The sequence below is a fragment of the Arachis duranensis genome, chromosome 9 (assembly GCF_000817695.3).
Source record: "Arachis duranensis cultivar V14167 chromosome 9, aradu.V14167.gnm2.J7QH, whole genome shotgun sequence".
Taxonomy (NCBI): Eukaryota; Viridiplantae; Streptophyta; class Magnoliopsida; order Fabales; family Fabaceae; genus Arachis; species Arachis duranensis.
The window spans coordinates 93,695,151-93,713,337 of record NC_029780.3 but is presented as its reverse complement, the minus strand read 5'-3'; the positions used below and the strand labels follow the sequence as shown (position 1 = coordinate 93,713,337).

The window sequence follows — 18,187 nt, the reverse complement described above, 5'->3', positions numbered from 1 at the left end:
AGATGATATCATCAGCCACTAGGGACAGGCATTTATCATATGCATACTATATGAATTGTTTGAGATTGCCTATTTGACTGCATATTACTTGCTAATTGTCTAAATGCCCTACTTGTTCCTAACTGTATATTTCTTGCTTGATATAACTGTGTTTGCTACTTTATACTCGTGCTGGTGGTTGGGAGGTTTGAAGGGATTGGAAAGGGAAGTGTTAGTTAGACTGAAGAATCTTTAGTCAGATGCCCTTTGTGGTTTAGTTTGTTTATAAGCTTTGATATTATTTGGAGGAAGTTCTAGGATTGCCTTCGGCTTTCCTCTATTATTATGTATTATATATGTGGAAGTTGTTACCATGTTGGGGACCTCTGGTTCTCACCCATGCGGATTTTTGTGGTTTTCAGATGCAGGACGTGAGGTGTCCCGCTGATGCATGCTGGAGACTTCTATTTTTTTGCGAAGATCCTTTGTTCTCGGGGCTATGTTTTGGTTTATATGTTTTGCTTAGATACTTTTATCTCCATTAAATAATACAAACTGTGATGACTCCTCTTATGGGAGATTTTGGAGAATAGGTTTTATGTATTTGTGTCCCTTTGGGTTTCCTTTGGGGTTTTCCTTATTTTATCATATGTATATATTGTTATGCTCGGACCGGTTATCTTCGCAGCCGGATCTTGAGTCTTGATATTCCTGTTTTTGACACTCCTTTGTATATATATAATCACGCGTTGGTTATCCTTGTTCGTTACGTTATCGATCGGAGTGTTGCGCTTTGAGTTGCGATTGGTTTTTGTTTACCCCTTTTTCTACAAAGGCTCCTAGTTATAATCAATTATTCATACTACTATACGTACTAAATTTTTATTTTTAGAGGTCGTAATACCTTGCCATCTCTGAATTATGACTTAAGCATAAGTCTCTGTATGGTAGGGTGTTACATTTTGCACTTCATGATCTACACTTTGAGAAAGTATACTCTTAAGTCCTTCATATGTTATTGAAAGAGGAACAACAATAACACATAGATTCTCACATAAAAAACTCACACCTTCATGTGTATGAGATAAAATTTGACCATTGTAATATATTTTTAAACTAATATAACCCTCCATTTTATAAACTCATTACACTCACTCACAAATTTTTTTCACTCTCTCAAACTGAGAATATTTTGTAGAACGAAGCTCTCATTACTTCACTTAAACTTTAGTTTCATACTCTATTTTTGCGTTTTAACACAATCCAAAACTTCTTTTATAGTTACTTTTATATTTTTTTTATTCCCCCCAGTACAAAACGTCGCTGATGTTTTCACAATATGTTACTAACGTTTTTACTTTTTTAGCAATACGTCAACGACGTTTTGACCAAAAATTATTTTAAAAATATATCTTCTAGCAAAAAGTCACTGACGTTTTTCTTTATAACAATTAAAAAATAAATCCATATACAATACGTTGGTGACGTTTTGCCTATAATAAAATAAAACAATTTACACAATACGTCACTAACGTTTTCTTCTTGAAAAATTTGAAAAAAAAAATTATTCAATTCGTCAGCGCCGTTTTGCCTAGTTTATTATAAAAAAATGTCACCCTCCCACAAAACGTTAAAGACGTTTTATTTCTTTCAAAAATTTAAAGCAGACCCATAGTAGAGTAATACACAATACTCTCCAAATATTATTGAATAACACATGTTAGTTTCTAATATACAAAAAACTGAGCCTACATCTTTAAGTGAAAGATCAAGAAAAAATATGTGGAAAAAAAATATTAAATGATTAAAAAATACGTGATAAAACGGTTAATAAAAAAATGAGGGATCTATTTCCAACTCAAATGGGATAAAAAATTATTTGTTAAAGATTTATGGTTGTTGAATTCCCTCCTTCCTCTCCCGCCCCAGTAAAAAGAAAATTATACGATGACGTCAGTACTGCGCTCACTTACAACAAAGCTAAAACAATTTTCTCAAATTTAGGGTTAAATAAGAACAATTTAAATATTTGAAAAAAAATTAAAATTGAATCTAGTTCAAATATTTGGAACATAATGTATACTTTAATTTTCTTTATTTGAAATATAATAATTATATAAACACATTTGGAATATAAACATTTATTATCTTCAAAATTAGATAAGGAAAAAATTTATTGTTATAAAAAAGGAAATAAATATAGCAACGTTAATTTCAAATTTAAAATTGCACCATTAAATGACAAATACGAATAAAATTTATTATTATTTAGGGATGTACATCAATCTAATTGAATCAAATATAGACAAAATTTCGATCGAATTCAAGCTCAAAAGATTAGATCCGATCGGATTAGAAATTTGCATTTTTTTATTACTTGGATTTGATCCGATATCAGATGTCACTGGCAAAAAAATTTATCCTTTCTTTCTACAAAGAAATAAAAATTATTTTTTTCACTTTTTAAACATGTTTAATTATTTCTAAATATTATTAAAAAATTAAAATAATAAAAACAAAGCAACTAAATATATATAAATAATAATAGAAATAAAACAATCAAATCTAATTATCTAACATTTCAACAACAACGACAAACAAGTAATAATACAAGTTTTAATATACCAATATTCCAAAAGTGTAAAACAAATTTCGAATTGAATATGGATAAATACCATAAATGTTGCAGATCAGATCCAAATTTGTTTTACCATAATTTTACTAGTCGATTAATAGAAACAAAATGTGCCAATTAATTCACTTTTTTTAGAGTAAAGTATCATTTTCATCCCCAACGTTTGGGGTGAGTCCCAAAGTTATCCCTAACTTTTCAATCATTCTATTTAAGTCCCTAACGTTTCAAAACTGATTCAATGTTGTCCTGCCGTTAGGAATCCGTTAATAGAATTGACGGCGGGACAAAATTAAGACAATTTTGAAACGTTAGGGACTTAAATAGGACGAAAACGTTGGAGACAAAAGTGATACATAGAAATAAATTTTAATTTTATCCTTCAATAATATCAATTTTTTTACTATACATAGTATTTAATTATTTTTTAATCACATCTAAGTAAATTACACTTAATCACATTACTTTTATTTTAAATAAATTATTTTTTTATAATTTTACTCTTAAAGATTTTTAGTTATCATGAAATATTTGTAGAATGACTAGTATATAAACTTGCAGAAAACAAAAAAATAATATATATACAATAAAATATAAATTATACCTTTTATCTCTAATGTATCAAAATTCTTTAAAATTATAAAAAATAAATTTATTTAAAATGAAAGGAATGTGATTAAGTGTAATTTATTTAGATATAATTAAAAAATAATTGAATACTATGTACAGTAAAAAATTAATATTATTGAAAGATAAAATTAAATTAAAATTTATTTTTATGTATTATTTTTGTCCCTAACGTTTTTGTCCTATTTAAGTCCCCAAAGTTTCAAAATCGTCTCAATTTTGTCCCGTCGTCAATTCTGTTAACGGATTCCTAACGGCAGGACAACATTGAGTCAATTTTGAAACGTTAGGGACTTAAATAGGACGATTGAAATGTTAGGGACAACTTTGAGACTTACCACAAACGTTGAGGACAAAAACGATACTTTACTCCTTTTTTTATTTATTATAGTCTGCAAAATTAATTGTGAAACTTTATTTTATTTTAAAATTAGTTTGGTAAAGTTTTTATTTTTTAAAAGTAACTTATTAAAGTTTGTCTTTTAAAAATATAATTTTTTAAAAGTTGTAGTTTCTATGTTTGTTAAATCAAATTAAAAATAATTTTAATAAGTGCAAGCAACAATAAATTATACTTAGTAAAATAATTTTTAAAATTTGACTTGACCATAATAAACATAATATAATAATAATTTTATATATTTATCAATACACGAGATTATATTAATTTTTTTTTTAAAAGTACCCACAACTTTTAAAAGTTACAAACACAAGTACATAATATGTTTTTAGTTACTAAATACAAAATGAAATACTTGTACTAAGCGGTCTTTGATACATTAGCAAATCATCCTTTATGGAACCGATTAGACTAATTATTTTAATTAGGATTAAAAATTGAATAAAAATTTTTGAATTGTAGAGGATCATTTTGTCCTTTGAACAAATAGTCAAAAACCAAAAAAGGGTATTTAATATTCTTCTTGTCCTCTTCTTCTTTATATTATTATTATTAAATTCAATTAGATATATAATTATTATTAGGAAGACTTTCCTTATATTGTATCTGATCAGCTTTGTATTGTTATAAATAGTGTGTTTTCCATATTTATATGTACTGAGACATATGTTCGTATGTATTTTGGTTCAAGAGAGAGAAGTTTTCTTAACTTGGTTTTTGTGTTCTTTCTCACTTAATTCATATTGCTATACCACAATTGGAAAATTCAGGTTTCACCCTAGACCACTAATTATTTATTCCCAAATCTATACCAATTTCTATAACTAATTTTGACTGTGTTCAATTGTTTTTAAATATTAACATCTTTTACAATTTGATTAACCATTTAGGAAACTATATATGTCATCTTACAATTTCATTTCTTGTTCAAATGCTTGCATATTATTTTCTTGGTTTTTTCTAAAATTTAAATATAATTTTTCTATGATTATTATATGACTAGGTTGTTTATAGCTACAATATTTTGGATTGAGCACAGATTGTCCTTTTTGGTAGCTTTTACATGTTATTTTTATCAATTCTTTTTAAAAAATTTTATTTATAATTTAAAAGAAATTAATAAATTGATTATTGATACAAATTTTTTCCTTGGTATATACCCTGAATTTTAATTTGTGTGACTTAAATCTACAGCAATTGAAATGGCAAACCACACTATTATATTGAAAAAGACTACAATTCTACCATTTTTAACTTGCAAGATTTGTGATGAATTGCTGGAGGATGCTACTGCTATTGTTGAATGTCTTCATTTATGTAAGTACTTTGGTTTGAATCTATCCATACATATTCTTTTGAATCCAAATTTTATAATTAATACATGTGTTGTTTGTTTGGATACTTTAGTTCAAAATTATTTTAAAATAATATATTTTGTTTAAATTGTATGAAATTAAAAAGGGAAAAGTTGCTTTAATTACATGCATGACTAAACTATTGAAAAAAAGGTATGTAATCTATAATAAATTTTTATGTTATTTATTATTTGATAATTTTTTTTAAAGTACTTGGTATTTGACCTTTAAAATAATTGAAGAAAAGATACAAGTTACATAAGATAAAAATTAATTTTACTATTTAATTAATTTATTATTATAATAATAAAATACAAATAATCTTAATTTTCTCCCTATTCTAATTCTAGAAAATTATTCACCTTTGCCAACCCCAAGTTCCAACTCATGCTTCACCTTAACTTCACTCCTCAGTCTGAGTCCATCATTTTTTTTATCTTTGACCACTATTTATTCATTCATATGGTTCGTTTGCTTTTTCTATTCGTCTAGTTTGTCTGTTATAGTGCTTTATCTATTTGCTTGGTCCATCAACATCCTCCTTTCATTACCACCATCTTAGGATTAGTGAGTACTCTACTTTTATCATGTGTCTTCTACTTTCGTCTTTTCCACTACTTTGTCTACGCTAAGGTTTTTGTAACACCCCAATTACCCTAAGCCTTACCTTTAGCCGTAAAGTAAAGGTTAATCAGAGGTTACGACAGTCCTAAGGCTTATACATATTTATATATAGAAGGAAATAATATATTTTAGAAGCTCGATGAAGGATTAAAGCTCAAAGTCGCATAATGTGGAATTACATACGTGAAGCGTTCGCACACGGTAACTAAACGCATTTGACACGAAAGGATACAAAACATAATATATACAACCTTGCAATAAAGCTCATTAAATACAAGGTATTAATTAATAGATCAACAAGGTATATATATATAAAAGAAGACTAGCCACTACCTGCGGAGTTTAGGCCGACTAGCCCAAACAGAAAAATACAAAGTCTTTGAGAATAAAATAGCTTACAACCTATCTCTCATGTAAGCCTCTAAGGCCATAAAGATAAATATACAGAAGGTGAGAGAATACTACGACAAAAGTAAAATAGAAATATACAAGGAAAGAACCATACTCCGCTCTATCACCATGTCTGCAATTTCACCGAGGTGAATTATGACCTGCATCTGAAAAACAACAACAAAGTATGGAATAAGAACTGGAGGTTCTCAGTATAGAATAAGAACCGGAGGTTCTCAGTATGGTAACAGTACCCAATCTGTAAGATGTAAGGCCCTGGGACGCCGAAGGCAATCCTAGAACTTCACATCGCATACAGAATATTCAAGCTTAAGCGAAACAAATAAATAAGTAACTTAAACCATCAACCGGGTTATCTAAACTTAGGGTGATTTCTAACTAATACTAATCACACCGTTGTATCCCACAGCCTTCGCCAACCTAACCTCCGTGCGATCCCATCGCCACCACCTACTTAACCTCCTCTGCACCAGACAAATACAAGATAAATGCAAGCAAGTAAAACACATATAGTACTCATTTACAGCAAGTAATTCAAGAAGCAAGTAGGCATGTTATACAATTAGGCAAACTCAAGTAATCAAAGCAAACAAGCATATAGAAAATGCATATGATGATTGTCTATCCTATTGGCTCGTGATATCACTTGTCGGTCCATAAATGCCAACCCGACACATCCTCCCGGATGTAACCTTTTCTGCCACGCCAGGGGTATGTTGCCATGCACACTTATGCAGCAGCTCTTCTGCTACGCTAGAGATATAGTGTCCTGCACACTCATGTAGTAGAGAGTCTACTACACCGGAGATATAGGCCCCGCACACTTCATGCAGCAGAGAAGGAAATAACCACAACAAATCATGCAGCAGAACTATCTGCTACGCTGGGGATATAGGCCCCGCACACTCTCAACAACAACTGGTCATGCAGCAGAGAAATCTGCTACGCCGGGGATATAGGCCCCGCACACTCTCAACATCCATCAAGATCATCATTTCTCTTCAAGTCCTCGACTCATTACAACCATCATTAATTCATGATTTCCATTCCGAACTCATAGTTCATCACTTTCTCAATTTCACTATCAGTAATTACCAAGTTTACTACTCTTCCTTCTCTCTCAACTAAACTCATCCCCAAAGTGCCAGAAACCTAAGTCTCCATCCGCTAACTTTTCAAAGTAGAACCCAAATTAAACCTCTTAGGACCTTTCTCATATTCTGATACCCGAAAATAAGCCAAAGAGTCTTAAAATGGTGTCACAAAAGCTTACAAGCTTGTTGGAAAGGTGAATTAGTTGAAAACAAAGTTTAATTTTGAGAAACAGGGCGTGTGCGTGCGCACAAAGGTGTGAGCGCGCACGCCCAGGAGAAATTTTAACACGTGTGCGTACGCACAGGTACCAAATCTTGCAATTCTGTTCGCTCGCACAAGGCGTGCGAGCGCTCCCAACAGATTGACCTTCCTAACGTGTGCGTACTCACAGGGCTGTGCATACGCACATACCAGAAATCACAAAATTCTGTAACATTGAAGAATTTTAGATTTTGATGCCAAACTTTGAACGATCATAACTTCCTCTACAAAAATCCATTTTTCTTAAACTTTATATCGTTTTAAAACCCTTGAAATCATCTTCAATTTAAAACAAATTTCAATCGATTTAATAAACCAAGGCCCAAGTTATGATCCACCAAAGTTCACCAAAAATCAAGTTTTACACAAAGATCTCAAAACCTCAGTTTCACCAAAACTCAATTCAAAACCAAACTAATCATAACCCAAACAATACCAAAACAACTTCAAAGTCCATACCATTTCTCTCCCAATTTAACCATCCATAATATCCCAATTACATCCTTTAACATCATCAAAATCCTCAGTCATCAACATCCAAAGCCATCATAATCATTTATAATCATCATCAATCAACCACAACATCAACCACTACAATTCCTCATATTAATCTCATAGAACTCATCTTCAAACAATAGTCATCAAAATCAACATTTATATTACCAATATCAACATACACACTCACCCACATCAATCAACATCATAATACATCATTAACACTAATACTTCTCAACAATCACCATTACCCACAAAAATCAATTATTCAATTATTCATCATCACTCATCAACCATATCAACAAACCTTGTCTACAATAATAGTCCACAACACTTATCATACACTTTCTCAACACCAACAACCATCAACATATGATATTTCCATACATTATTATATCAATCACTAAATCACAATTCACCTTCAATTAACATACAATTAAACATACACCCAAAAAATTCAATCCTATCTTAAAGTGAACTAGCCTAAGTGTCTAAAAACATTACATATTACATAAAGGAAACCAAAATCATACCTTGACCGATTTCCAAACGCACCAAACACCAAAACAAAGCCACCAAGCTTGATCCAAAGCCTCAACCAACTCCAACAAATACCAAAACTCAATCTAACATCACATATATACAAAAATCAAAACCTAGAAATCATAACATATAACACCACAAGGTTTTATGAGCAACTTTACCTTGTCCAAAGAGGATTGGGATAATTTCCAACAATTATCCGCTATTAGAGATCACCTAAACAACCAAAACCACAAAACTTGCACAAAACCCCAACCCAAAAATGCACAGAAACTTAGGGAAGAAAACTGGAATGTGAGATGCAATTCTTACCAGATTTTCTTGGATAGAAGGGAAGAGCTCGTTGAGAGCTTTGTGTGGCCCCAAACGGCTCATCAATCGGAGTCCCTTAGCTCAAGTTATTGCTCCTGGAAGGTGGAGGTGAATAGTAACACCACCCCTTCTCCTCTCTTCTCTAAAACCGCGGCCCTCTCTCTCTTAGGGCTGGAAAATGAGCTTAAAGCTCATTTAATGAGCTTATATATGTTGGGCCTTAGGCCCGATTTGGATTCGGTCCAACCCGTTAGCGTTTTTGGTCCGTTTGGTCCACTTTGGGCTAAAATTTTTAAGACTAGCGCCTGGTCTTCGATTCTAAATTATTTTTATCCTTTCAAAATAATAAATCAATTTTTCCAAAATAGGCAGTACTAGACAGACTAGAGCCGGTACTGCCGGCTTAAGCGCCAGTACACATATTCACAGAAGCTTTTCGAAAAAGATACATTTTCCAACTCAGAAAAATTCACTGAAATTAAATTTCATATTTTTATTTTCAAATTAAAACTTATAAATTTTGAATCTATTCCGGGCAAAAAATTATTATTTTTATTAAAATGGTTTTATGTAAAAAATTCCAGCTCTTACAGTTTTCATACCCTTTATTTACTTGATTTTCATCATTGCTTTGCTTCAGTAGTGACTAGGACTATTTTTTAGGTTTTTAAATTGCTTTCATTGGGTTAAGGATTCTTATGGTTGATGGTTGTTGAATTTTTAAAAAATAATCTGTCTAAAGTATAAGAAATCTTAATTTTATTTGTATTGTTTTTCAGATATTTTATTTAAAATATGACAAATCTAATCCTTTTTTCTCTAATTGCATATTTTGTTTACGATAATGATACTTTTTTAAATTTATAGATTTTTACTTTTTATTTTTGTTTTTCTTTATTATAGTTTTTTCATATTTTTTCACTTTTTGTTAAGTTTAATATACAATTGGGTACTTGAACACCTGATCCAATTCAACTCAAATTTAATCTATTTGAATTGATTCTAGTTTGATAATAAAAACCTCAAATCCGATCTGAACTGAACAGATTAGAATTTCATCAGTTCAGTTCTCAATTCTCCCTAAACCCAACTCAACCTGACTCGTTTACACCTCTAACTATTTATCTAAGGATTACCTTTTTGAAAAATCTTTGTTACTAAAGTCTCAAGTTAATTTACTAATATATTATATTATCTATATTCTAAAAGAGTATTTTTCACAAATAATGCTCAAGAATTAGTTATGATTTGTTTTCGATAAAAAATACCCAAATATGATTATTTTTCAAAAATAACTTAAAAAGGAAAAGATTTTAGTTATGATGTACATATTGAAGAAGAATTATAAAGAGTTATCATACTTTTTTATAAGGAATGTACCCACTTAAGATTTGACCATTTCAAAAACTATTCCTCATCAAATAAAATTTTGTTAAGAAATAATTACGATAAAATTTTTTATTACTTTTTTCTAAATGTTCAACAATTATACACATAATGCAGACCTCATATTTGTGCCAACAAATGTTTTCATTTTGGGAAATTGTGAATTTGATATAATAGTTTCACTAATCTTTTCACTAGTGTGACTTTTATTGATTAATAATAACATATTTCAAATTCGTTTAATTTCTAACATAAATTTACTGTAAAAATATATGTCATTAAAAAGTTATACTTCAGATAAAGAGGTTTGTTATATATAGTATGACATGAAGAACATAAAAATACTATTTATTAATTTATTGCTCAATATGTATTAATAGAAAAATTTATTCAATCATTTCTCATTACATGGAATAATCTTATTTCAATAAATCTTGTTCAGTTTGCAAGAAGTGCATCCATCACAAAATTATTGAAGAGGAATTAGAACATTGTCCAGTGTGCGATCTAGATTTGGGACCTAAACCTCTCAAGAAATTGAGGTTAGTTTCATAATCAAATTTCAAACCACCATTAAGTTCTCTTTGTTTTCTTTTTTTTAAACACAAACATATACATGATTATTGCCCATTTGACCACTCTATGATAAAAACATAATAGTATGTATTATATGTTCTTTTATTAAAGCACATACATACATAAGTAATTCTTTTAATTTGAAATAGATGCATGTTCTATTTTAGATTCTTGCATACTAATTTAATTAATTTAATATTAAATTTGAGTTTCTATAGGCATGACGAAAGTATGCAATCAATAAGGAACACAATATTTCCTCCAAGAAAAAGAAATATTGTTAATAAAGTAGATGATGATGTTGCCAATGCTGAGAAGAATGAGTTATTAGGTGACCTTGGCAGAATTTTGTTTGAAGATCCTGAGAATGAAAAAGATATGGCGTTAAAAGATTTACCATATACTTCAAAAGAACATGTAGAGAATATCAAAGAGGTAAGATAACGAAACAATTTAACCTTGTCTTTTTATTTGAGTTCATGCATACATATATAAAAATTATTTCTTTATTTATTATTTAGATGTGCTATATTCATATCAGTTATGTTGATCGTAAGTAATAAAAATAATTAAAAGCGATATTTATAATGATCTTATAATTGAAATAAATTCAATTTTCATGCATTGTTAGTATAAAACAGTTTTATACTAATTGCATAACATCATGTCAACAAAATAACTATTTTTACATTAACTACATCAATAATCATCTAAAAAAATATAATTGAACGACTACTTTAAATGTTTTTTTTCTTATTTTACTTGTTTAATTTCACTAACTTCAATAGCATTATATAGTATTTAGAATATGATTATATCTTTTTTTTATTGATACAGGGTTTGCTACCTTCTGAAAAGAGTCATTGCATGCAAAACGAAAATGTTAAGGGTAAAAGTATTTGTCCTGATAATGTGGAAGGATAAAATACTGATGAACTTGATCAAATGGAAGATAATAACAATGGCTCTCAAGTGGAAAAATCTATACAAAAGAAAAAGAAGCACAAGAAAAAAACAAAAAACATCGCTGAAATTTACCAAAAACATGAAACAATTATTATTTCTAGAGAATCAACTGAATATTTACCTTTAGCTTTGGAAGATTTTGATCAAGTTAACATTTTAAGGGATAATTCTTCATTTTGGATCTGCTTAGAAGCTTTAGAAAAACAGTAAGAAATTAAACATAACTTTATATCTTAAAATTCAAAGTATATTTATTATATCCTCTAATCGTGTTACTTATTTTTATCAAATGTTATTTTAGGAAAGGAGATATGCCACCTTTGCCTCAAATCAGTGAAAAATATATAAGAATAGAGTAAGTTCTTTTGGATTCATTGTATATGTATTTTAATTTATACTTTAGTTTATACTTCTTGTGCTTAATTATTAGCAACATTGGATTATTATTGTTATGCTATATAAAATGACAATAATATATAACATATCAACAACGAATAACTGATCAAAATGATTCTTTAAATTTCATTATTGATCAAACTAATTTTTCAAATTTTTACTCAATCAAGATAGTTACTATAAATTAATTGATGTAAATCATGTTAGTCATTGACTTAGTTTTTATCTTCATGTCACTAGTCAATATTAATCAATTGTTAGTTAATACGTTAAGTAATAATTTTGGTATTCCTAAACTATTCTATTATAAATTATAAAATTGCCCTCTTTCTCTTCTTGATGTCATTCTCTTCTTCCATCCTATTATTACCACCACAAAAATCTTCATCACCACTGTCACTATCTCAAATTGAAATCACCACTATATAAACTCTTCTTTTTCTTTCTTCTTCTTCTTCATCTTCTCTACCATCACTTTATTATCACCAACACTACAAATCATATTTATGTCATCATTATTATCACTATAACCGAAATCGCCATCCTATAACCACCATTACTCCACCAAATCATCATCATTATTAAGAAGAAAAGAACATAGCATATCATTATTGAATCAACAATCATAATTCAATAATTATATACAAGAGAAGAGAAACACAGATGAGCAAAAGAGATAAATAAAAAGAAAAACAAATTTAGATATTTAAATATTTTATATGAAAATAAGCTTATCATACAGATTCATGTAACTTAACAATTAATGCTGGTAATAGCTTTTCACTTCAAATTAAAATATAAATCTAATAAAGTTAGATTGTGATATATACCTAAATTGATTTCTCATGTCTTTATTTCCATTTATGTTGACAAGGGATGGAAGCTTACCTGTTTCGTATATGCAAAACTATATAACCAAGAAACTAAACCTAAAAAATGATGATGAGGTAACTTTCTTAATTCTTTCTCCTACATATTTAAATATGTTAATTTAATTAGTAAATACCCAGTAGTAAGAAAAAATAATATTTCTTGAAATTCTTCGAAATTTGCATGCTTTTTCCTTTAGCACTTATAATAAATGACCAACTTTTTTGTTGTTATAATTCATATATATTTCATTGTCAACAATTATTATTAAACTTTTAAACCTTGATTCTATGGTATATGCTTGCCAACACTTCTAGTCAATTTTCTATTTATTTTTCAACTAAAAATGTTAGCCTTTATTATTGTTTCTCCATTTAATTTTTAAAAGTGATGATTTATAACATGGTATTAATGTTTTCATCATATAAAAGGTCTAAAGTTTGATCGCAAAATAAAAATGTGTATTATTCATATTTCAAACCTAGAAGAGCTCTGCTAATGCTTTTAGGGAGGAAAGATGATACGATATATTAAAAAAATATTATAAGTATTTTTGTTGTTAAATAAAACTATATGATTATTTAAGAAAACATTTTGAGATAGACTAACAGTTGTGATAGTTCTCACTTCTCACTATTGGTTTCTTGTTTTGTAGGTTGAGATCACATGTTTGGGACACCAAATATCCACTAAAATGGAGTTGAAAAAGTTGGCTAAGTTGTGGTTTAACATGTCATTCAAAGGAAAGTCAAAGACAAAGCCATCACCAAATGATTATATTACAATTATAGGCTATGGTCGTGGTGTCTCACAATCATGAACCTACTCTCCTTTTCCTATCATTTACATTGTTAATGCACCTTTGGAAAAAAAATTTATAAACTATTTGTTTTTGTATTTGCATATATGTTTGAATAATGCTCTCCTTAACCATGTTAAGAACTTAATAACTATTCCCCTTTCTTATATATTGTTATTATTATTATTATTGTTGTTGTTGTTGTTGTTGTTGTTGTTGTTGTTGTTGTTGTTGTTGTTGTTGTTTGGAATATTTATTTGACTAATTTAATTTCAGGTGACTTTAAAAGGCAATAACCAAATCTGCCATCATATATTTATACATAAATACATGCACTACAAGAAACATCGTTAAAATCGACGGCTAAGCCGTCGATAATATTAAAAATCGACGGCAAAATGGACGGTGGAGGTGGTTATTATTAAGCTTGTTGATTTTTCAAAATTCGAATAAAATCGACGGCTTGCCTAGCTGTCAATGATAATTTAATAAAATCGACATCATTTCTGTCTATAATATGAGTTTGATAACTTTACCTTTTTACTAAAATCAACAACACTGCCGTCGATATTATTATATAAAATCGACGCCTTTTTTGTCGATATTCGATTCAATAAAATCGACATCATTGCCGTCGATAATATTATTATATAAAATCGACGTCTTTTTTGTCGATATTTGATTCAATAAAATCGACATTATTGTCGTCAATATTATTATATAAAATCGACGTCTTTACTGTCGATATTTGATTCAATAAAATCGACATAACTGCCGTCGATTTAATTATTTAGATATCGACAAATTCTTTGTCTATATTTTTTGTCTATTTTAAATTTAAAAAGCGACAACGTTACCGTCGATTTTAATAGCTATATTTTTTAATTATTTTTTCTATTTGAAAAATAGTAAACAATTAATACAAATAAACTTTTAAATATAGAAATAAAATTTATATAGAATATTAGATAACAAGACAAATAAACTTTTAAATATAAAAACAAAATTTATATACTAAATATTAGATAATGAATTTATAAACTTATTAAAATAATAAATAATCCTCTAACTATGACTTAAGACGAGATAAATTTTCACAATAACCCTTTTTTTAGTCAACTTAATTCTTAACGAAAGCACTATTATATTAAACTACAAAACTTTAAAAGAATCATTATTACAAAAATTAACTATTATAGTTGAAGGATCAAATTCCTCTAAAGTAAAAAGGTTAATAAAAAATTACCAAAAAAAATCATGCTAACATATAGGATATAGGACACCAATTTGACCCTAACTCCTAATTCCTGACCTGGAATGTACTCTGTAATAGGCACAACAGACCCTGATGGTGGCTTCAATCTGTACCACAAAATGCTTATTGATATAAGAAATTAATTTTGCAATTTGTATGTTATTTTCCAGTATTAGCATATAAAAAAATTTATCTGATTAAGGACTATCCAAGATCACAGTGGAGCACATAATACCTCAGTAATGATTCAAGCATGTTTCTGTTTGAGAAAATGCATCTCTTAGAATTTCTGAAGCGTCATGAAATGATAAAATCCGCTCCCTTTTTATGAATCCAATAATATATTAGCAATTATCTCAGGAAAAAGTCTGAAAAAGAAAATTTGAGAAAAATTAGTAATATTTCATATACTAAGAAGCGCAAGAACCATGGATCAGGATATAAAATTGGCCTCCACTAAAATTTAAACAATAACTTGCTTGCGAATTTAGCAGCCCCATCGCAGATACCAAATAGCCCAAACTGCAAATTAAGCATTGAAGTGGGTTAGCTCCACTCCCTATATAATTGTGAGAAACAAAATATTGAAGGAATGCCATGAATGTATACAGAACCTGATCCAGCCCAGGCAGAGGCCATTGATAATAGCAAACATCTTCCATAGCAAGCTGTTTTGCTCCTCTACGCAAAGCCATGGGATCTGATGCCATACCAACTCTAAATGGAATACGTTGCTGATTTTGTGCAGCAACATGAACCTGCCATACAATAAAATAACATAGAAGTAAGTATAGGATTGTTTTACAAAAGAAGCAAATGCCATAATCTATGGCATCCAAAAATATAGGCACAACTGCATGCTCACTCCAAGTATCACCATGATAATGTAAACAATATAGCACGTAGATTGTATAGTGAAGTTTCAGTTAAAATTGAGACTTTTGAAGATCATATACAAGAATCTGCTTTTTTCTGAACAAAGAAAAAATAATCACATATAACCTAATTAGTACCCCACTGTTAGGGGAGGCAGTATATTGGAAGAATAAAAACAGCACTCTAACTCAATCTGAAAGGAAACTACAGTATGATTCAACTTAGCTAAATTCTATATTATATAAAAAAAACTTACCCCCTATATCTGTAAGCAGGAAACATGAAGGAAACTGTATTTAAATAAATCTCCAAAGAAAGACTACAAAATATTCCCGTGTAAAGACAGTCCCTTCGCATCTAAAGACTACTAAATTTTATCCAGCCATAAAACATAAAGACAGTCCCTTCGCATCTAATATCACCACTAGAAATACTATTTGGTCAGTATTAGCATGACAACTGAAACATAAGTCCTGAAATCTATAACAAGACTAACTACATGTACTCTCCTTTATATGTTATTTTCCAGCAATGTATATCATGATCTCCTTCTACTCTCTCATCCATAAGCACTCATGCTATGCCATTAACAAAAAATAACATAGGAATATAAAGGAGTGTGACTTACTCATGCTATGCCTGCAAATAAAACATGGTCAGCATAAAATCGTTAGGGAGAAAAAAAAAGCGTCCCCAAATTCAGAGAAACAGGCAAGCAGTGTGACTTACTTGTGCTCTGATTCATCTTGTATTAATGCATGGAGTGCTTCAACTGCTAGGGAGAATGACATAAACAAAAGAAACAGCTGTCTACACAAGCAGCAGAAAATGAAAATTGAATATGTTAGTGCATATGACAATATTTCCTTTTACCATGCAAAACTATCTAGCATCTTATATTAGTGAGGCTTAAATTGGGTCTCAACTCAACAAGACTATATTAGGAGACAAAATCTTGTTGAAAAATGGTCATCACTTTTGTTACATGAGGATCATTCTGTAAATTAATGATAGCATCAGGCAACCAATTAACTATAATACAAAGGAAACAACTGCATATGATAGTAGTAATGGAAATAGGGAATACTTACGGCATTGGTGGATGCAGACAAAACTTCTAGTCTTTTATATCTGAAATGAATGCACCACATTAGTTAAGCTCATAATTAGGTATTTAAAATTTGAAATTATTAACCAAGAAAGTAAATAAGAGTTCAAATAATGTGTAACACACAGACAAAGTTTCAGTTATGAGTGAATCCACCATTAATTAACTGTTGGACAAATACATAATCTTGCATGATGCAAGCATAGACAAGAAGACACATGGGATAAATTTTTAATAGTGCATGAGATGCATTACAGGCACACCTAGACACATGGCCATGAAAAACTTCAAAGTCCAATAGATGTCAGTATAACCACAGCCATCTTCAACAAATCCATCTCTTTGTTGTCCAAAAATAGTTTAAAACTCCAACTCTAACATTATATGAGAACTAGCTCATGGTATAAAATTAAGAATAACTATGTTCATGAAAAGATAAACACATCACACAAATGTTTCACAATGCACAACTTTGTCATACAAATTCAAACATACCTTACTAATTCTAGAAAGTGAATGTTTGATACTACCAGGGTTTTTCTATTTTTCCTTTTGCTCTTTACCAATGTGAAGAACATACTTCACAATTTACACACGAAAATACTCACACTCTACATAATGAAGGATGTATTTACCCATAAGTATATTCTCAATCAGGTTTGTTCCTTGATGCAGCCATAACAAATAGAGAAAATGTCAAAAGACCACATCCAAAAGTTAAACGAAACGCATCAGACACCAAACCTGAAAAAAAGGAACCGAGGGTTCAACTTTAACAAAATTAAGCTCTGCATAAAATCATATATCATAAAATCTCACAAAAACTCACATAGAATCTTACCAACACGGCCAGTGAAGAGGCCAAAGAGCAACAGGTTCCATGTGTACCTTTATTTGCTCACATGCATCTAAAACCGCTGCTCCATACATATCAGAACGACAGCTACTGCCGTTGGAGAAGAATTAGGAACCTGATTTTGTAGAAAGCATGAGTTGAATTAGAAACAATACTTCTAGACACAAGAAAGAATAATCAAAATGAACCAAGAAAAAAACCTCAGGATATTATATTCAACATGTTTATCAACAGAAAGGTTACAAAAAAATCTACACAAATTTGCCAGGACTTTAGTTGCTATCCTCTGAAATTAGTTAAACCCTCCAATAGAGTTAACTTATTACCTTGTTAGTACTTGTATCTGATATGAACACAAAACTTAG

At 29.7% G+C, this 18,187-nt stretch overlaps 2 protein-coding genes and 1 long non-coding RNA gene across 3 annotated transcripts; 2 read left to right on the top strand and 1 right to left on the bottom strand.

Moving 5' to 3' along the window:
- Window positions 1–4,307: 4,307 nt before the first annotated feature.
- LOC127741584 (E3 ubiquitin protein ligase DRIP1) lies at window positions 4,308–11,620 on the top strand. Its single transcript, XM_052254331.1, has 5 exons — window positions 4,308–4,408; window positions 4,833–4,955; window positions 10,563–10,662; window positions 10,915–11,131; window positions 11,534–11,620. The coding sequence occupies exons 2-5, from the start codon at window positions 4,841–4,843 to the stop codon at window positions 11,618–11,620; spliced, it is 519 nt and encodes a 172-aa protein (XP_052110291.1). The 5' UTR covers window positions 4,308–4,408; window positions 4,833–4,840.
- Window positions 11,576–13,880, top strand: LOC127741412 (E3 ubiquitin protein ligase DRIP2-like). The gene is made up of 4 exons (XM_052253698.1): window positions 11,576–11,868; window positions 11,964–12,017; window positions 12,933–13,005; window positions 13,584–13,880. Exons 1-4 carry the CDS (start codon window positions 11,642–11,644, stop codon window positions 13,746–13,748), a joined length of 519 nt encoding a protein of 172 aa, XP_052109658.1. The 5' UTR covers window positions 11,576–11,641; the 3' UTR covers window positions 13,749–13,880.
- Window positions 13,881–15,223: 1,343 nt separating this feature from the next.
- Window positions 15,224–15,735, bottom strand: LOC107466255 (uncharacterized). Its single transcript, XR_002368223.2, has 3 exons — window positions 15,597–15,735; window positions 15,458–15,504; window positions 15,224–15,350 (listed from the first exon to the last, which is right to left on the bottom strand). It is a non-coding gene; the product is annotated as an uncharacterized LOC107466255 (long non-coding RNA).
- Between the last annotated feature and the right edge of the window lie 2,452 nt (window positions 15,736–18,187).

Bases quoted from the DNA above. Each gene is read 5' to 3' on its own strand.
- LOC127741412 (XM_052253698.1), top strand. From the start codon at position 11,642: ATGGAAGATAATAACAATGGCTCTCAAGTGGAAAAATCTATACAAAAG. The intron at 12,018-12,932 runs GTAAGTTCTTTT...TATGTTGACAAG, and splicing joins GAAAAATATATAAGAATAGA to GGATGGAAGCTTACCTGTTT. The intron at 13,006-13,583 runs GTAACTTTCTTA...CTTGTTTTGTAG, and splicing joins ACCTAAAAAATGATGATGAG to GTTGAGATCACATGTTTGGG.
- LOC127741584 (XM_052254331.1), top strand. From the start codon at position 4,841: ATGGCAAACCACACTATTATATTGAAAAAGACTACAATTCTACCATTT. The intron at 4,956-10,562 runs GTAAGTACTTTG...AATCTTGTTCAG, and splicing joins TGTTGAATGTCTTCATTTAT to TTTGCAAGAAGTGCATCCAT. The intron at 10,663-10,914 runs GTTAGTTTCATA...GAGTTTCTATAG, and splicing joins AAACCTCTCAAGAAATTGAG to GCATGACGAAAGTATGCAAT.